The sequence below is a fragment of the Pezoporus flaviventris genome, unplaced genomic scaffold, assembly GCF_033815535.1.
Source record: "Pezoporus flaviventris isolate CSIRO_AGI_PZ_B2104156 unplaced genomic scaffold, CSIRO_AGI_Pfla_v1 ptg000083l, whole genome shotgun sequence".
NCBI classification, from domain to species: Eukaryota; Metazoa; Chordata; class Aves; order Psittaciformes; family Psittacidae; genus Pezoporus; species Pezoporus flaviventris.
In genome coordinates, this window is record NW_026892631.1 from 3,472,964 (window position 1) to 3,493,799 (window position 20,836).

Sequence of the window (20,836 nt, forward strand, 5' to 3'; positions counted from 1 at the left end):
CTTCCTGGGAAGGAAAAGCAAACAGTATCTTTTTTTTACCTTCTCCTTTTGAAGATGGTATCTGAAGTCTTAGATCACCCTGGGGCAAATTGCTTGAAACTAGTCTTTTAGTGGTGCTAAATGGGTGAGATAACTATAGATTGAATTACTTACTATATCTCCTAAGCATTTTTAATTGTTTAAAACATGAAAAAAGAAAAAAAACCCCAAACCAAACCATTTTTAGGTGTGTGAAAAACACCAGGAGGAAAGAAATGAGTGAAAACTATGTGCATTTTCATGGTACAAGGCAGCTTGAAATAGTGTTACTATAATATTATAACAACTGTGTTGAAAGCAATGAAATGGAATAAAAGAGCTTTCAGTCAGTGTCACAGTTATTGAGAATTCATTATTCAGTTTGGAGGAAAAAAGGAAAATAATGTGTTCATGTAGCTGCATGTCCAGTTTATTACCCAACTGTAGTTTTAATTAGGCACCAAAAAGCAGGAGGTGTTATCCTGATTTAGGAAAGTGCTTAGCACTAAGGATGCCCTTTTTGAATGTGATTCCTTGTCTGAGGAAGTGATTTAAGCATTTTTCTTTGGACTCAGACATTTTCAGGCAAGTGGTCATTTACACAGAACCTGAGTCAGGGCAGTGGCTTACTTTTCACAGAAAATAATCAGTAACTAAACTCATTTTATAGCTTTTTACCGGGTGAAAAATCATTGCCATCTGTTTTGCCGCTTACGGTGGGTTGGGATCAGGGCTGGCTGTAGGCAACTTGGTTCGAGCCAGAGCCCTCAGCAGCATCAAATGATGCTCAGACAAATGACATTAAAATGTGCCATGTTTGCTCTTTTTTCGGTGATCTAGCCCAGGTCAGCTTTGCAGTATGTGATACAAGAAATAGGACAAGTGTGCAGGTGTAAACAAGCACTTACTGTTTTCTGTCTGTGCTTTGTTAACATGTTAAACACCTCACCTAGGACATAGTGAGTGACGAATTTAACCAGTGTAAGGTCTGCCTAGCTGAAAATGGAAGTGTACAGACAACATGTCAAAGTGATAAATCTGGCACTAGTGATGAATAGGAAAATAAATATTTTGGGTGTAATTTTTATGACTTCAGAGCAAATGTCTGTAATAGCTAGTCCATCGAGCTTGGTGTTTAGGAAAACATTTAGTCCTATAAATAGGAAAATTCTATTAGGTCATTTACTTCCCTTCACTTTTACTTTGTACAATTGCTCATTTGGCAAGCTGCCCCTTTGTGATTCAGTTTAATAAAAACTTACACTTCAGATTACTTTTCAAGCTTTTGCTAATTAACCTCTTGTGTGAGAACATAAGAATCATTCCACATTTACCCTAATGGGAAATAGAGGTGCACCCAGCTTTTTGCATTTCCTTGCTCCTTAAAGCTGTTCTTGGACCCCTAGACATGCCTGTTTCCGCATGCAAGGGCAAGTTAGCAACAAGCTGGCTCACTGCCGTTGCTTTTACAGTTGGAAAACTGGGAAGCTGTTGCTAGAGTGAGGATCTGGGTATTACCTCCCTTCTTAGCAATGGGACAGAAGATTGCTGTGCAGCCAATAATTCAGCTGTGTGTAGGTAATGAGTTGCTCAGAACTGAAAATAACCACAATCTTGTGAGACAGTCGAAATAAGTGAAGGAGCACTCTGCTATAAACTGTCATGTTATGTTGCATGTGAGTTGAGGAAGAAATAAGAGCACAGATCTTTCTGCTCTATATTTAGTGTGTACGGAGACACACTGTGTCAGTATTGAATGATTCATAACCTGTAATTATTTTGCTAATGCCTTTTAAACTTGATGGACTTTCTATACTCTCTTTGCTCCCCAGATTAGGCAGTGTTGCCCTTAAAACATAAACTCTATGAATTCAAGTCTTTAGTGTTAAGAGGAATTATCCAGGAGTTAAGATTTCTGGTTTCATTTTTATTTTCTGCTACTTTTCTATCAATTTAACTAATAATATAAATATTTTATTTTTATAAAATAAAAATATTTTATGAGAATGATGAAAACTACATTCACATATAAAAATTCTTTCACTCTTAAAATTTAATATTAACTAAGTTAAAATCCAAGAATATGACTTATACTAGAAGATTAAGTTAATGCTGACTAGTTTATGTATCACATCGCAGCTCCCTTGCGCCTTTGAATTTACAGCAGATTTTATGGACCTTTGGTATTTAGGGTTTGAGGAGGCTTTTTTTTAATGACTTTTAAATATAGAGGAAATGTTTTCTATTGGGCTCTACTTTAAAAATGATTTTTTTCCTCTCTTTGATATTCTTCTTAGAAAAGCTTAAGCTTTCAAAGAAGAAACTGAAGTTTTCTATCATTAAATCTTGAACAAAGCATCTATTTTCTAGTGATCCACAACCATGGATAATATCCATCCTAAAAGCTAAGTATAAGTTAAGGAAAAAGTATTCATACAGAAAAGTGTGTTTAGTCTTAAACATTTTTCACGTCACATATATGCCCTTTTTTTTTTCCCCATTTTTTACTATAAAAGCATTTTATGTAAATCATTGCTATGACAGTCTTAAATGCTGAACATGCACTAAACAACAGAAATAGCTGTTCCAGTAGCTCATAGTTAATCATCTCTGTAGCAGCACAAATTAAATCTAGGATAAAGCCTACATTTTGGGCTAGAATTCCTGGGCAGAAAAGTAACAGTCTGATATGAGAAGCTTTCCTATATGACAATAGAAAGTTTCATTAGGGAGATGTGATAGAAAGTGTTGGGGTGTTCTTTTGTTTTCTTACTTAAGTAAAATAAAGGGGTAGAAACAAATTGTTTTCAAATGGTTTCCATCCATTTATGATAGCTAGCTTAATTTCCTGGAAATATAACAAAGAAAATAGGTCAGTGTTTCAACACGGTTCTTTAGACAGGCATGGATTAATTTTGTGTATAACTTTCAGCTGTGTAACATCTCTTTCTCTGTTCCTCTCCATGTAGCTATGCTGCACTGATAGCAGACTGGCCGGTGGTGGTCCTGGGCATGTGTACTGTGTTAATAGTGGTGTGTGCACTGGTTGGAATATTAGTTCCAGATCTTCCAGATTTCTCTGATCCATTGCTGGTAGGTAAATATTAATGAATTGTGCTGTCAAATAAGTATTTTCTGGTTTGCTGTTTCTTCAATGATAGCAGTAAACAGTAGATGCAAGTGCAGCAATTAGTACAGTGCTCTTAAACTGAGGAAAAGAGCTCATCATTAATATGCCTGAAAAGGTTCTCTGTACTGTGAATCTGTTTGGGAATCAATTTCCAGAGATATTCAACTGGTAGCAAGCTTGCAGAAGCAAGTTCTGCCTAATGAACCCATGAAAGAAATGAGTTGTTAAAGAGCCTTGTAATACTTCTAATTGAAAAAATAAGTATTAAATCTTGACAGTTCACTGTGATATGAAGATGCAGTTGCCATCAGGGGGATGTTATACACTGTTTTAAATTCCTTCTGCATTTTGCTGTTGAAAGGTCATATGTCCTTCAACAGAGCTGCTGTAGATGAACTAAATTCATCCCAGTTTTAGATGTACAACACAACACAGTACGTTCTAAATCAGGTTTCCAAAAGTGAGGGGCAGGATCTGTTATGGAAAAGGGGATTCAGAGTGCCTTCTGAGGATGAAATGATATCTATATTAAAAGACTCAAAGTGACTTTTATTAGATTCTGTTAAATACTGGGCTCATTTCTTACTTTTCATGAGCTGTTTTACAGGAGTAGGTTTTGGGACTTTTATTGAAAATACTTTATTTAATTATTATCCTCAAATCAAAATACATTGTCCCTATAAGTTACTTACATTACAGTGGGCTATATCTGTACATATCCGTATGTAATGGATATTTCTTGAAAACAGCAGAATTATTAAAATTGTTTCAGTCACTTTCAAAATTACTTCAAGATTTGCCTTATTCTTAGAGAAGTAGAGAAGACATACTTGAGTGCTTTTAATCATATTTAATCATTAAAGGTTGCTAATTGAGATACAGAAAAGGACTCTCCAGGATGCCCTTGCTCTGAAAACTAAGTGTTGAATATTTGATAGACTAAATCATCATTACTTCTCAAGGAGAGTAGCAGTACGTGCAAGAATTCTTAATCCCTTGTCACTCTGTACGGTTGGTCATTATTTTTCCTGACCTGTCAGAAAGCATTTTACCTTTAAAAGTAGACATCTGGAGTCACTATGCTTCATAATGAAAACTATCCATCACTTTGATTATGTTTCCACTTTCTCATTTGAGCTAAAGAATGAAAAGTATTAATGGAATTTTGTGATGCTCTTCTCTTAGGGTTTTGAGCCAAGAGGGACGGCCATAGGGCAGAGATTGGTCACATGGAACAATATGGTGAAAAACACAGGATACAAAGCAACACTTGCAAACTATCCTTTTAAGTATGCAGATGAGCAAGCTAAGAGGTAAGAATTTGTATTAAAAATGTATTTTATTTCATTGGGGGTTTTTGGTGTGCACTTAGTGCTTGCTCCAGAACCCTCTGACATGAATATATATACTGCCACTGATTTCAGTAAATATTGGATCTGATAATCCACAATTCTTAAAGCCTTTCACATGGAAATATATATGTGCCATTGTCAGCCCTTTAAAAAATGTATTATTTTAGTTTTCTCTTTGAATTATGGGTATTTTCACTACTGAGCTCAATCATGTTTCTTTTGAAGTCTCTAATTTAAACAGAAAATGCAATGAATGTTCCAGTTGTTGTATACCAAAGTCATGTTGGTAAAAATACATTTTCTCATATATAATAACTATTGAGATGTATGACTTGTTTCGATCCTCTTTCTATTAATAATCCCTTTGCTAAGGTAAGGGAAATAAACTGTTTGTTCTTTTCTCAGTCATCAAGATGACAGATGGTCAGATGATCACTATGAAAGAGAGAAGAGGCAAGCAGACTGGAACTTCCACAAGGATACATTTTTTTGTGATATTCCAAGTAAGTGGAGTAGGGATGTTAGGAAGGCTAAAAACTTCTATCAGTTGAATGATTTCTGCACTCTTCTGTATATTGTATATGTTATTAGGAAAATATTTTATGTTTAGCAAATTCACAACAGGCACCTTCTTTCTGAATGCAAAAGTCTGAAGAAGTGGGGTTGAAATGCAATGTTCTATTGGCTCTTCCTAGGAAGCAACTGAAAATGCTTCCTTTAAGTGGTTCCATTTCCTGTAACGATTCATTTATTAGTTACTGGCAATGTGATCATTGTAAAAGGGGTGTTTGTATAGGACTACAGAGGTAGCACTTAATTCACACCAGGGAAGAAGTCATGTTAAATCTGTTCCATTAACTTACTTATAAAAAACCTAAATCAAAATACTTTTTCTGTGTATGGAAAGACATAAGAAGACATCCCCAGGTCATGTCTTACACAGAATTTTCTTGTTTAGAAAAAAAGGGCAAACAAAGCCCTAAAAGTGCCCCCACCCCCCCAATAAAATACACCCTTAAACAACCAAAAATAAATATAAAATAAACCACCTTAAACTAGTGAGGGCTTATGAAGCTGTCTAAGTTAAACTAGAGGACAAAAAAAGAAGTCATTACTGCCTTTTTCCAAGGCATACTGCAAAACTTTGATAACTCCTGTTCTGGCAGAGAGCATGCATTCACAGATGGAGATCTTGCCTTTATTCTTACAATGACCTGGGCTCTTTTGCTGCTGTTCCAATATGTGAGGACTGATAACAGCACAAAAACATAATTGTGGAATTACTTGTTTATATTACTTGATCTGAACGAGCAAGGACCAGTAAAAACCAGGGTGGAAAACAGATTTATGGTGCTGTTGGTTTTCTTTTTTTTTTTCAATTACAGCATAGTCTTAAATCTAAGTGAGAGGATGTGAGCAAGGTCCTAATTTCTGCTCCTGTGAGCAGAACCAAATTAGGCTGAGCATATCTTGTGTGAGGAAGAGGAAATGTACTTGAAACTCTACTGAGCATTAACTGCAACTTGCTGCAGAATTAACTCCTCTTTCTCCTGCCCACTGTTTCTGTGTAGTCTCTCTCATTCTTTACACTACAGTTTCTGCCTAGTCTCAGTTGTGGTAGTCATGAAGGAGTTGATTCTATGGGAAAGTTTGCCAGTCCTTTATGTAAGGAAAATAGTTGATTTCCTCTTGACCCATTTTTATTATTCTTGATATCTGTCTTTGCCGGCTCCAGGATCTGTAGATTTCTGTTTCCTTGATCCTAAAGCATGGTCAGGGATCATAGAGCACTTCCCTCGAGTCTTCATTACAGTCTTGTGAAAGGCAAAAATTCTGCACATTCAGAGCAGTAGGAAAAATTCAGCCTTTTGTATTTTTGGGCATATTGTAATTAATATGATAGTATTTCTTAACTCAAAGTACCATATTGTGTTACATAGTACTGCATAGTTGTGTTTGTATATGTTTCCCCTGTTAGCTATTCATAAAGATTTCAGAGCCACTTTGTAATTATTTCCTTTCCTAAAAGCTGTCTTCCAATAAATGTGATTTAATTTGTAATTTAAGCTGTATGTATCTAAACTGTAGAATTCTTTAAACTCGCCTCAAGGATATCACAACTTCCACTGCAGTCATTTGCTTCTAAAGCAAAAACATTCTTGTAGAAACAGCTTTATAATTATTATTTATATTCCTAAATGACTTACTAAATCAGCCTTTGATTACTATTATCTGTGTGCTGCCATTATGCTGTGCCAAGAATTTCATAGTTCGCTGATTAGATCATTTGATTTTTGTCTGTCATATTTCAGAAGATAGTTGGCTTGAATAGAGCTCCTAAGTGATATAAAGAATTGAAGATACGATATTTACTATAAGCATGTTAACGAAACTGAAACTTTCATGTGGACTGAGTCCTGCAGATAAAGAGCTCGTCTTGAAAAGGAGGTGGATTCCCATGACCTGACAAAGATTTTTGTCTGTGTCATTTGAATGGTGGGATTTTGCCTCAGTCTTTGATGCCAGGCACACCCAAACAGTCTGTAACCCCCCCATCCTGTAATTGCAGGTGATCGCTATTCACGAGTGGTGTTTACATCAACAGAAGGAGAGAATTTATGGAATCTGAATGCAATTAAGTCAATGTGCAATGTAGATAACTTGAGGGTAAGTGAAGATGGCGTTTCATTTGTTTAACTTGCAGATACGAAGCACATATTTGAAACTTTGTTTTGCTGCCCGTTGCCATCTGGTAGCATATGAGAGGACTTCACGCTGTTCACATCCTTTTTGAATGGTCAGGCAGCATGCAGACAAAGTTAAACAACTTCCAATTGTAAAACAAATTGTACAAGGGAATTTATTTGGATTTGCTACTAATTACAACCAGAATAGGTGGAAGAGTGTTGCAGGAAGAACTGCCTTAACTTTTGCTGTGTGTTCCCTCTTGGAATATTATTCCATGGATTTTTGTTCTTGTTTCCCAGCAAATAATTCATCTTTTCTTGCTGCATCCTCATAGCGCATGCAGTTTTCTCTGACACCCAGTTGGTCACTCAGCATTTTCTTTTTCTTTAGGTTGAAAGAGAATAGATTATCAGATGGACATCAGAGGAACATGGATATAGTAGCTAGAAATACGGCCCAGCTAATCATGTGTTGATAATGATACTTTCAGGGTAATATTAATTTTCTCTTTAAAACTGAGAAAATTAAAGGAGACATTTTGGCTTTGTCTGTCTGGCCCTGTTATTATTTTTCTTGGCTTTCCTTGTACTCAGTACCTTGTGTAGTCAAAATAACTATTGTAATAGCCAGCTTCTGAGCTGACGTAGCTTCTTTTACATGTGTTAGAAGATAATTGAGTACTCTGAAATCAATGTCTGGTTTCAACTGATGGAAGTTAACTGCAAAGGTTAAAATAAAATAAGCATTCATATGGTGTATTTATAAAATATAAGCTTATCACTTGCTGGAATGAATTCCTTTGAGCTGCTGAGTAACCGTAAATTCGTGTGAACTGGTGACTTTGCATGGAGATAAAGCAATGTAATTTTCTTCTATTAATAATGATCTGATTATTTCCACTTTTTCTTTCTTCTCCCAAACAAAAAGAATCAGCTTCATATTATACCACATTTATTTCATGTTGAATGTTTTCATTGTTAGTTTTGTTCATTGTTGCCCTTAAGACAACTGTATTAATATAGCGAATTCCCAAACTGTTTTTCCTAACAGCTGGCATTTGCTTGCTTAAAATGTTGAGCTGTAGTGAAACATTCTGTAACAGATTTCCTTTGGCAGTCTGCTCACAGGCATTTTGTCCTGGTTGGCCTCTGTTGCTGTAAGTGGTTTTTGTCCTCACATGCTCAGGAAATGTTCCTTATTTCCCCATCAGAGATTATTGCACCGGCAGGATGGCTCATGTGATTATCCTTTATCTCTTTCAGTCAGAATGAGCCAGGTGAGCAAAGTACAGTATTTAAACTAACCCAGCTCAGTTTGAATGAACTGAACTAGGGGTAATCATGTCGGCACTTCAATCAGGAGATACAGTGGGGAATAACCTTTTACAAGGGTAAAAATTGAGTTATCTCTGCATTTGACCCTAGAAGTTTAGTCACATAGCTGGTGCAGGTAAATCCCAGGTAGTATAGATCCTTGCAAAGCAATGCATAATAAAATACTTCTCTATAACAGAATAAAGAGTTAATTACCTCTGAATAATCATCTTTTTAATGGATGCATTACTCCTGAGGAATTTTGGGGGTTTTCCTCCCTATTTGCACACTTTGATAATGATTTATTTTTTCAAGTACATTTGAAATACATTATTTTCTGAGGAAGGATGAAAATACTTCAGAAAAAAACAACCAACCAAGCATCACACTTCTTGTAGCCATAAAGATAGCTCTTACCTTGAAATAAGAACACTTCAGAAAATTAAGTGTTGGCTACTTCAGCTACACCCACAGTTACGTGTGTATTTATAGAGGGGATTGTTGCACGTAATGTTTCTGTGGATCTTTCCTGTAATTGACTTAAGAATGTAGTAATTGAACATCTCAGCTGAGCGGAATGACAGTGCATCATGATAGCAGTGTTGATTTTTAGCTAGTAGACAAAACAAATGGATTGGTTAAGTTTTGCACTTGTAGTTCTGTGCGTGTAAATTTATAATAAAAATTAGATACTCAGGGATAAAAAAGGGCTGAATCTTCTTTCATTAGTTTTTTTTTTAAATGCTTGTTACTTACAAGTGCCATGTTTAAACAATCGTCACACTTTCTAACAATTCCTAAGCACCTCTAACACCTTTTAAGCTCATGAATTGATCATACGACTCTGAAGTGCTGTGATATGCCCCTCTTTTGAAGCCAGTCCTTGAGAGAATGCTGACTTGCACTGCAGCTATCAGAAGAAACTGGTGACTTGGGTGACAGTCCAGTCTCTTCTGGCTGTGGTTATGTTTGTTGTTAAATTCATGCCTGTGTAGGAACCCTATTCTGTAGAAGAAAGTAGCAAAGCTTTCTGTATTCCAAGCCAGGAAGATCAGAAGCTATTTTCTGGAAATATAAACTATAGAATTCTAGCATTTTTCTGATGATAAACAGGATTTCAGCACCGACTAGTATTTGCTTTAGTATGAGCTAACAGTATATCCCACGTGTGTTAATTGTATTCACATCTGCTTGTAACTACTTTAACTATATGTTTTACGGACACTTAGGGGCTCCATCCTGCAGCTGCTCAGCATATGGTAGTCCTATAATCTTCATGGAAACTTTATATACCAAATAGCTATAGGAAGTGTTCTAATTTTTTACTACTTGGATAAGAAGAGCCCCTTTTTTTTCCCACCTGTTAATTGTAGAATGTTTTCCCTATAAACTGTAAACAGTTATTTTATAAACTTCAAAGACTGTAAATGATCTCTGACTGCTTCCCCAAACCGATGTTGTTTGTGATTCACACTGTGTGGATCCATTTGGGCAGAGCTGCCCACAGATACAGCATGTACACAGGTTGCAGAGCTTAGTCTCCTTACTGGATCCAAAATAAATGAAAATGTTGCCAGTGGCAGGCCAAGTCTGGCAAAAGCAAAATGGCCTTTTCAGTTCCTTTGGATCACCACCAAAGCCCAGTGCTACAATATATTATTATTTTACATAGTGTTTTAATGAGCTCTACAGAGCTAAATTTTGTATTTTAATTTCTAATTTCCAGCTGCCAGCTCATGTTACTTTATCTTTGGCAACAGCTACTTTACTGATGAATGTGAATGTTTATGGCCTGCAGCAAGTGTTGGAGAACAGCATATAAACCTCATTGTCCCATCTTGAACTTGAATACATAGAGAAGACAATACAGTGCTTTCCTCCCAATTTGCCTATTATATCCTCCTAGGATTAACCTGGAGATGTGCCATGAAAAATACAGATATGCTATTCCAGTGCTTCCTTTTATTTAGTAGGTTGTTCAGTTTTTCCTGGGTTTGCATGTGTTAGTGTTTTTATCTGGAAACAATCAAATGTGAATTATCCTGTGTTTTTGGAATGCCAGTTTGTTATTGTTCAGAAACCAGGTGACAAGATTCAAGTCCATAGTAAAGCTATGGTAAAGAACCACTGTGAGAATCCCCAAGTGCAGGTTTTTTGTCTGCATTATGAAGGATTGTGCAATTTTGCTGACAAATAAACAACCCCAAGCAAACAAAAAAAACCCCAAAGTGGTATATTTTAAACCAGCTAAATTTAAAACACGCATAGATAATGGTTTCAGGGCCCACTCCTGTAAGCTCTTAAGCACATGGCTTTATTAATGTGAGTGTATTAATATGTATGCATTCTATGTCACTTGATTAAGACTGAAATTTTACACACGTCTATTTGAAGGATTAATTCTAATTTGTCATGTATAAAAAGCCAAAAGTTCTGGCTTTTAAGACTTCTGTTCCCTGTGCCCTATCAAGATTGAGTTTTCCCAACTTGGGAAAACTTTCTTGGCCTAACCTTGTTACTTAAGAGTTTTAGTTCGATTTTATAGGTACTTTCAGTTTTGCCTTATGAGTATTTACTTAAGTCATGTTCTACTGGCTTCAGCTGAATCTGGAATATTCAACTGAATCTGGCTTTAACTGAATCTGTGAAAGAAAGAGTACGCACATAAAGGATTAACACTCATTTAGCTAAGAAGAGTCCTTAACCAAAGTGTTAAAATTGCCATCATTTCTGTAAAGCTCAGGTAGGAGTTCCTAAGCTTTGAGCAGTCCCCTGGGCTGACAACAAGCAGTTGTCCCCCATGGACCAGCTCTGTTCCCTCCCTGCACATGTCCCTGAGACTTCTCTGGCCTTGCTGCTGCTGCATCTTCCTCCACTTTGCTCCCTAGTCATCTCATGGGACTTTGTCCCATGGTGGATGCATTATTCAGAGGCATGACCTTTGTCTTGGTGCAGCAGGGATTATTTTGGGGTGCCTGAAGTCAGATGAGGAAGTTGTTATAAAGTTGTCACGTCTTGTCTTTCTGGATAGTAAGTCCCCTGACTCTCCTAGGAAGTTCAGTACATGATTCCAAGCAGAACGAAGCTTCATTGCTGTTTATTTTCAGACTTGTAACATGAGATAATAAAAGAGAATTAATAGTCTTCAATCTTGGGGAAAAAAAACCAAGACCTCAGTGCATCTTCAAACAAAAGAATTACAATATTCCTAACAGTTCTGCCAATGTTACACTGCTGTGACAAGTAAGTGTACTGAGTTACTGCTGCTTTAGTCTGCTGCATGTAAGAGGATACTGATCAAAACCAATGTGTGTGGAGATAAGAATTTAAAACGATAACACAAAAGGACCATAAGGAGAATTTTCATCACTTTGGAATGTTTTATTTGCTTGGTGGGTGAATGTTTCTAATAATTCAGACTATTACTTTAAACTGGATTTTTTTGCCCTGCCTGTCTTTATACAGATCAGATCCCATTCCCAGTTTGGTGATCTCTGCCAGAGAGCCACTGCTGCTTCGTGCTGTCCCAGCTGGACACTGGGCAACTATATTGCTATTCTAAATAACAGGTCATCGTGTCAAAAAATAGTAGAACGGGATGTCTCTCACACCCTAAAGCTGCTTCGCACATGTGCCAAATACTACTACAACGGAACCCTGGGGCCGGACTGCTGGGATATGAATGCCAAAAGGAAAGACCAACTCAAGTGTACAAACGTGCCTCGCAAATGTACCAAGTACAACGCTGTTTACCAGATCCTTCACTACCTAGTGGACAAGGATTTTCTGAGCCCAAAGACAGCTGAGTATGTCTTACCAGCTTTAAAATACAGCATGCTCTTCTCTCCGACTGAGAAAGGGGAAAGCATGATGAGCATTTACCTAGATAACTTTGAGAACTGGAACGCTTCCGATGGTGTAACAACCGTCACAGGGATTGAGTTTGGAATAAAACATAGGTTGTTTCAAGATTACCTGTTGATGGATACTGTGTATCCTGCTATAGCCATTGTAATTGTTTTATTAGTTATGTGTGTATACACGAAGTCCATGTTTATTACGCTGATGACTATGTTTGCAATAATTAGTTCCTTGATTATTTCTTACTTTCTCTATCGGGTAGTATTTAATTTTGAGTTTTTCCCATTCATGAATCTCACAGCATTGATTATTCTTGTTGGGATTGGAGCAGATGATGCTTTTGTTTTATGTGACGTTTGGAACTACACAAAATTTGATAAACCTCATGCTGGAACCTCTGAGACGGTGAGCATCACATTGCAGCACGCTGCTCTTTCCATGTTTGTCACGAGTTTTACTACCGCTGCTGCCTTCTATGCTAATTATGTCAGCAATATCACAGCAATCAGGTGTTTTGGTGTTTATGCTGGCACTGCTATTTTGGTGAATTACGTTCTGATGGTTACGTGGCTACCTGCTGTAGTTGTATTACATGAACGATACCTTCTCAATATTTTCAGTTGCTTTAAGAAACCTCAGCAGAGGGTATACAACAACAAAAACTGCTGGACAGTGTTGTGCCAAATGTTCCACAAGATTATTTTTTCAGTTTCAGAAGCATCTAGGATATTTTTTGAGAAAGTTTTGCCATGCATTGTTATCAGATTTCGATATATTTGGCTTTTCTGGTTCCTTGCCTTAACAATTGGTGGAGCATATATCGTGTGTGTAAATCCAAAGATGAAATTACCATCACTGGAGCTCTCAGAGTTTCAGGTATTTAGGTCTTCTCACCCATTTGAACGATATGATGCAGAATACAAAAAGCTTTTTATGTTTGAACGTGTCCACCATGGAGAAGAGCTTCACATGCCAATAACAGTAATCTGGGGTGTCACCCCTGAGGATAATGGTGACCCTTTAAACCCTAAAAGTAAAGGAAAGCTGCAGCTAGATAGCAGTTTTAATATTGCTAGCCCAGCTTCACAGGTTTGGATTTTGCGTTTCTGTCAGAAGTTAAGAAATCAAACGTTTTACTATCAGACTGAAGAACAAGACTTCACAAGCTGCTTCATCGAAACATTTAAGCAGTGGATGGAAAATCAAGACTGCGATGAGCCGTCTCTTTACCCGTGCTGCAGCCACTGGAGCTTTCCATACAAACAAGAAGTTTTTGAATTATGTATCAAGAGAGCTATAATGGAGCTAGAAAGAAGCACAGGGTACCACTTAGATAGTAAAACGCCAGGGCCTCGTTTTGACCTAAATGACACCATCAGGGCGGTGGTGTTGGAGTTCCAAAGCACCTACCTCTTCACCCTGGCATATGAGAAAATGCATCAGTTCTACAAGGAGGTGGACTCGTGGATTTCAAGTGAGCTTAGTTCTGCTCCGGAAGGTCTTAGCAATGGTTGGTTTGTGAGTAACCTTGAATTTTATGATCTTCAGGACAGTCTTTCTGATGGTACTCTGATTGCCATGGGTCTTTCAGTTGCTGTTGCATTTAGTGTAATGCTTCTTACAACTTGGAACGTAATTATAAGCCTTTATGCAATAGTTTCAATAGCTGGAACTATTTTTGTCACTGTAGGTTCTCTGGTTCTCCTTGGATGGGAGCTAAATGTGTTAGAATCTGTCACTATTTCGGTGGCTGTCGGCTTGTCTGTAGACTTTGCTGTTCATTATGGAGTGGCTTATCGCTTAGCCCCTGACCCTGACCGAGAGGGAAAAGTAATTTTTTCTTTAAGCCGTATGGGTTCTGCTATTGCAATGGCTGCATTGACTACATTTGTAGCTGGAGCAATGATGATGCCCTCTACAGTGCTGGCGTACACGCAACTTGGCACTTTCATGATGCTTATAATGTGCATTAGTTGGGCTTTTGCAACGTTCTTCTTCCAGTGCATGTGCCGATGCCTTGGACCCCAGGGCACTTGTGGCCAGATCCCGCTACCAAAAAAACTGCGGTGTAATGCCTTCTCTCAGACCTTTTCAGGAGGCCAAGGAGGCAGAGGGCAAAATAAATCACATCCCATTAGCAAGTATCAGCTGGACTCCAGAAGTCAAAAGCCAGAAATGGAGCATGAGCACTATGAGCTTGAGCCTCTGGCGTCACAAACTGGTATTTGTAACCCTGCAGAGAAAGTGGCCTATGAAGAAACTCATATCTGCTCTGAGCTCTTCAGCAGCAGGCCCCAAAACACATGTATGCCTGTGCATTCAACCTATAATAGTGACGTGAGCAAAAGCATAAAAAATGTTGGTAGTTCAGCTGTACTACAGACATCTATTGACCAACACACCATATGCCCAATTTTCTCTCAAAACAGGCAGTGTAGCTGTCCTGATGCATATAAGCAAGTGGCAGTGAAGTGGAGTCCACACTCATGCCAACAGTTAAGCGATGCCTTCTGTTACCAGTGTTCTCCTTCACAGGGAACTGTACAGATACAAAGCTCCATAGCTCCTATAAATGCTTTACAGCAGGCTGCCGAAGGTTATGTGCATCCAGTCCAGCATGTGCTCCACTGCAGTTGCCTTCAAGGAAGGCTCAAAAGAACGATGACGCAGAGCTCTCTGCCTAAAAACTTTTTCCTCCAGTCCATGCAGCAGTTCCAGGCACATCAGAGAATAAATAGGACAGAGTCACAAGCTCATCCAAACCCAGAGGAGAACCTTAGAACTGTTCCAAAGGTGATGAGCTCCTCACAGTTTGTCTGCCACAAAGCAGGACCTCTGATAGTGCGTTGCTCTGAATGTGAGAACAGTGTATTAAATAACCAAAAGGGATTCTGTCAGCAGGCAGACAAGCGTGATGAAAAGGGTGGTACAGAAGCGAACGGGGTTGAAAGCAAGAAAGCCTCTCTGTCAAAGCAAAAAAAGAAAGCTGAGAGCAAGATAGATCAGTGTTCTTTGCAGAATGACCAGGTTTTGAAGGCTGACCAAAATGATAAAACCCATCTGCTGAACAGGTCAGTGAGAGAGGCTCGCTACGAGGGTTGCCGTGAAAATCCCCACTGCTGTAGCAAGGCTATCACAGTGAAGTGCAATTCTGTTGACTGTCAAATGCCAAACATCGAAGCCAATGTGCCTCCTATGTTAATGCGCCCAGAACTTTCCAATGAAAGTTTGTTAATAAAAACACTATAATAAATATTTAATTTGGGAATTCTGTGTCTTTCTTTTGAAAAGGAAGCTTAAAACACCAAAAAGGCAAATCCTGAATAAATATGAATTACAGTTTGCGTTTTGGAATGAAACATGTATTTTATAGAACAGTAACATTTATACATTTCATAAAGCCATTACATGTAGTAAAACCTCATGTTGTCCTGAATGTTTTTTTTTTGCTGTAACTCATAATATGGATTCTGCTTAATTTAATTTTTGTCCCAGGGCCTTAGAGTTTGAGTTCTCCTTATAAACCATCCCAAGAAATAAAGCATGACAAAGAAACTCTCCCAGAAAAGGAAGAGTTTCTTATTCCCCAGGGCTTATGAGGTTGATAATGTTTGGGGTGGGCTGAGATTGCCATGTTTTCAGAGTACATTATTTACCTTTATTCTACTGCTGTCCTGGCAGGCTTGTGCGCACCTTGAACCAGCAGCAGGACTGTGACTATGTTCAGGCAATCGTGATTGTCTGAAAGACCAGCTCTGCAGGGTAGCCTGTTTGGGGAATTGCTTTCAAATATTTAGCCTAACAAAATCTAAAGAAAAGCTTTTGGATGTCAAGGGCACTTTTTGAATATCTGTGTATATAGTGCAGTAAAACATTTTAAACTGCCCTTTCTGCCAGTTCCTGTATAGTCTTTACCGTTAAATACCAGAGAATATAGGTGGAAACATAGTAAGTTAACATTATTTACTTCTCAGTGATGACATGAAAAGTGTAATTCATGTGTATGACACATGTATGCATATAAAATCAGGAGTTACAAAATTGGGCCTTGCAGCACAGAACTTTTCCCCCACAAAGTACAGAAATTAGAAGTAAATCTGCTGTGGAGAAAGGCGTAGTTAAACATGTTCTAGAGTTACTGTCAGTAGTATCAGATTAAGTCAATTCAAAGCCTCAAATACATAAAATATTGTGCTCTGAGTTTTCTTGCCCGCGCAAGTTCCAAGATGTAGTTAAAATCCTGAACTAAACCATGTAACCAAGACATTGGATTTCTGACATTGTGTTTGTGTAACTGCAGGGTTTAGTCAAATGACAGCTATGGTTTGGTCGTGGGAACGCTTGCTGGTCTCATCATTCAGGGAGAGTGGATTTGAGAGCTGGAATTATGTAGTATGGCATAATGGCTACGCACCCTAATGGCAAATCTCTCTTCGTATAATCCTTTAGTTATGCTGATTATGTTGATTTACAATACACAGATAACAGAGGATAGATTTTATGGACTGATGCGGTATCATGTGTCCTATGAATCACTGGAGGAACAGCCTGCCACCTTCTGTTGTAAAGTCCATGTTGAAGGGACATAGATTAGTATCGTACAAACAAACCCTTTTGGTTTCCCTGGAAGCAGTGATGTTAGTGCTTATATATCTCAGTGACTGGAATAGAGTAAGAAGTTGAAATCTATATAAAAGACTAAAATAGTTTTACATAGTTTAAGAAGAGTAGCATTCTTTCTTAAATACAAAATAAAACTAAGTTCTTTTAAAACTCATAACTCAGAGCCAGTTTCTCTCTAAATGTTTGTAAATGATTCAAGGTTTTACTTTCAACACCATAGGGGCCATTAATTATAAAGAGCTAAGACTTGCAGAGCTAGTGATCCAAAGAAATTAAAAGGCATAAGAAATAAACCGGGCTGTTGCTGTTGTCCGACTTTCTTCCTGACCACTGCACCTGCTTGAGCACAGTTTCTGTGAGGGGTGTGTGTAGCATGCTAAGCAATAAATCCTCCTGAAATAAAAGCAGATGTTATGGTAGTTTAATTGACCTGCAGTCAGACCTTGCTAAAGCAGTGTGTAATGCTTACGTAGTGCCTGGCACATCAGCTGTCATTCACAGCTGTGCCTTTGAGACATGGGCCTTAGGGGAGATCCCCAGCCAGCACTTTTATGGAGCACAGGACATTTTGAGCTGATGAGCTCAAAAGTGAGGTTTTTTTTCTAAGCCAGTTTTCCATAACTGCATTTTGTATAAGGAAGCCTCTTTCGACTGCTTAAATTAATGACTGATTTTATAATGCTGAGGTAAGTGATAGAGATTACTATTGTATTTTCATTATGATTTATATGTTCTTAAAGGCTGATACAGTGAAAAAAAATGGGGCAGATAAGGAGCTGTGATGTAGTATACTCCTAGAAAAGATTAAGATGAGCTAGTACTTGGCTAGCGTACTTGGCTAGTGAACAGTACCATTGGTGTATTTGCTTTTTGTGACTTTGCCATTGTTACCCTGCTAACTGCTTTATTCTTTCCCAATCCCTTAGCTGGACAAGGAGCCATTATTGAAATAGTTAATGCTTAGTATGTAGCACCGAGTTAATACTTAGTATGTAGCACCGCATCTGTGTCCACTCATGCAGAGGCTCTCTAATCCAAACCAGTGCAGATCCTGGAGAGTGGAAGAGAAGAGTTGGTTCCAGTGACAGTTGAAGGCTGGTAAGGCTGTGCATTACTCTATCCCCAGGAAACTCATGAGAGGAAAAAACCCAATTTAATGCTAGAAGGATGTGTGGAGGGCTGGGATCCTGTTCCATTCCAAGAAGTTTTAACAAGGATCATTAGATCCTACTGAGACACCTCTCCAAGACTTGCCAATGATTGCCAAGTCCCAAGGGAAGCTGATGAGTCTAGAATACTCTAATTTCCATTAACTGATTTGCTGTCATTGAGATCCTCCCTTGCATTGGGCTCACATAGTGAATCTGGGTGTGTGCGTTTCTTGTGTAGTGCTAAGTGTAGTGCTTCTCTTGTAGGCTGCCCACCTGGGGTAAGGGCCCTACCACTGGTGCTGGCTGGTACTTCCTTCATGAAATGATAGGGTCCTGGCTTTAGAAGATGCAGAGCTTTATTTCTATGGATAACCCATGCTGGGTTATTTACCAAATTGGGCAGGGTATTTGGTAACTGTTCTGGCAGTGATAACCTGTAGCTTGGCACATGACAGACGAGCTTTCTGCCTTTTTGAGGTCTAGGGAAGACTTTATGGTGACTTGTATGTGAAGTGAGCCTTTAAGGTGACACCTCTTTGATTATCCAAGGGAAGAAAGACTTTATGTAGGAAGACAGAGATCTGTTTGTGGCTCTGAAGTTGCTAGTATGTTTTCTTCAGGATTATAGTATACAAACCAGAATCTTCTGGGAGTGGGACCTACACCTGAAACCAACTCCTTCAAATTCACCTCACCCAGGGGAAAAAAGTTATATTTAATGTATTAGATACCTTGGCTGTCTGTATTGTCCTTAGAGCTTGTGATTTTCAGATTCCAATCACATAGCGTGGGTAATACAGTGATTAGTTTAACAAAAAAGTACAATAATTTACAAAAAGTCTTTTAAAATATTACATTAAGCTCAATATATAATCACTCTGAATGCAGGTACCTCATACAAGGTATTGGTGGTTGGGTAGGTAGCTGGTATAGTAAATGCAAAAAAGTTTTTTAAGTTACTGTTTCATTGTGTGTTACAAGAAAATTAAAATCCATCTTTTTTTCCAATCCACTACAATCATTTTAATTCGATTTTTCTTTTTTTTTAACTAATGTAGGAGAAATCCTTTTAAATGCTTTGGGTTAGGAACACTTCTAATTTTGCCAGATGGAGCCCTGGCAGTCAGTCCAAGAGAGCTCTAGAAATTCAGGTTGACAAATGACAAAAAAAGTTTAGCACTGTAAGAAATGTCAAACATCATCAAAATCGAATTTATTTTATTTATATAGAGAATGTTACACTACTTAATATAGGGAGCAGATGGGTGATTCAGGCCAAAATCACACTGACTTCATTGAATTGGACCTTAAATTCTTTCCACATGCTGGCAAGCTATATTAAATTTTACTTCTGCTGTTAATATCTGAAGTGCCTATGCATCTAGCATTTGATTTGATTTATGATGGTACATTGGGATACCATCCTGCTAAGTATTGCATATTCCCACAGCGTGACACAACACTGGCCTTTGCAAAGAAAGCTCAGTCTACGTAAGTAAGAGAGGCTGGAAGAAAGGCAATAACTTTTCTGAGTTCAGAAAAAGTCTCCACATTCTCCTCAATTTGGATCCAGTGTCACTATTGCAGAACTGCCTTCACTTTAATGTTGTTACCCTTTGGCTCTTTATTCTGTGTGTTGTATCAGTCTGGCATCAGTTACCCCGCCTCTGTATCTCACCAGTTCACTCTTATCAGAATAAGGTCTCTAAGGTCTGGGGAGGCTGTAAAATAGATAGTGCACAACTTAGAGAGGCTGCAGTTTTTAGGTCCTACCTTGCTATAACTTCTGAATACTAAGTAGTCTTACACACCAAAGACTCTTGGCTTTGCTGCTTCCCTTTGGCAGCTTGTATTCTGAGTCTAAGGTCTCCACTTTAGAAGGTTGCATAGACTCATTCCTGGAGACATGGAATTTTGATTAGTTCCTGTAAAGTATGAAAGGTAATATATCCAACTTGGGTTTGGATTCCATTTGTTTAGAGTTCGATAAATGTCACTTTACTCACAAATGGATAGATATATTTCATAGGTTTAGTTCTCAAACTGTTAATTAAAACCGGTGCTGATTTGTTGCCTTAAAAGCAGTAAGGATAACACTAGCTCTCATGCTGGCTACAATGATGGTAGTGTTAGAAGCTGAACTCTTCCAGCAATGAGTCTTCAGAGCAGATGGGTGGCTTTGCTTTGAGGCCTAAACAAACTTTCTTAAATCCTTGTAAAGCCTTAACCAAAATTGCCTGTAGATTTATCTCAATAGCAATTGTAGCACATTTCTCTGTGGCTTAGGAAAGGAGCAGATTATTCATAACTGACTCTTTAGTAAAGATGATGATATTACAGTCCCCTGATCCTTGGAAAACAGTGTGACTAAAATATAAATGATTAATGTCAGACCCTTACCTAAGCCATGTCTTCTGCATACAATAATATTTTTTAAGTATTAGTCAATATTAGGAAATGTCATAGTCTAAAGATGGATGATGTACTGAGATTATTAGTGAGTTTACGTACATTTGAAGTCATTTTCAGGTCAGATGAAAGACTCGTGAGGACAGCTTGGTTTTGGATGACTGATGAGGTGTCTGCCCTCACCCAGCCCTAGCACCAGGTCCCCTTGTTGTAACAGCAGTGCTTAGAAGGTGACAGAGGAGCAGCCAGGTACCTGCAGCATGGGGGGAACAAAGGACAGTAGCTGCATCA

At 38.2% G+C, this 20,836-nt stretch overlaps 1 protein-coding gene across 6 annotated transcripts in view; it reads left to right on the forward strand.

Moving 5' to 3' along the window:
- DISP1 (dispatched RND transporter family member 1) overlaps window positions 1-15,622 on the forward strand; it is an 87,761-nt gene extending 72,139 nt beyond the window's left edge. For all 6 annotated transcript variants that reach the window (XM_061475482.1, XM_061475480.1, XM_061475481.1 and 3 more), the window contains 5 exons: window positions 2,988-3,111; window positions 4,334-4,461; window positions 4,906-5,003; window positions 7,070-7,167; window positions 11,967-15,622. In XM_061475482.1, coding sequence (XP_061331466.1) covers window positions 2,988-3,111; window positions 4,334-4,461; window positions 4,906-5,003; window positions 7,070-7,167; window positions 11,967-15,611 — 4,093 coding nt within the window. In that variant the 3' untranslated portion in view covers window positions 15,612-15,622. The remainder of the gene's footprint in view (window positions 1-2,987; window positions 3,112-4,333; window positions 4,462-4,905; window positions 5,004-7,069; window positions 7,168-11,966) is intronic.
- Window positions 15,623-20,836: the final 5,214 nt, after the last annotated feature.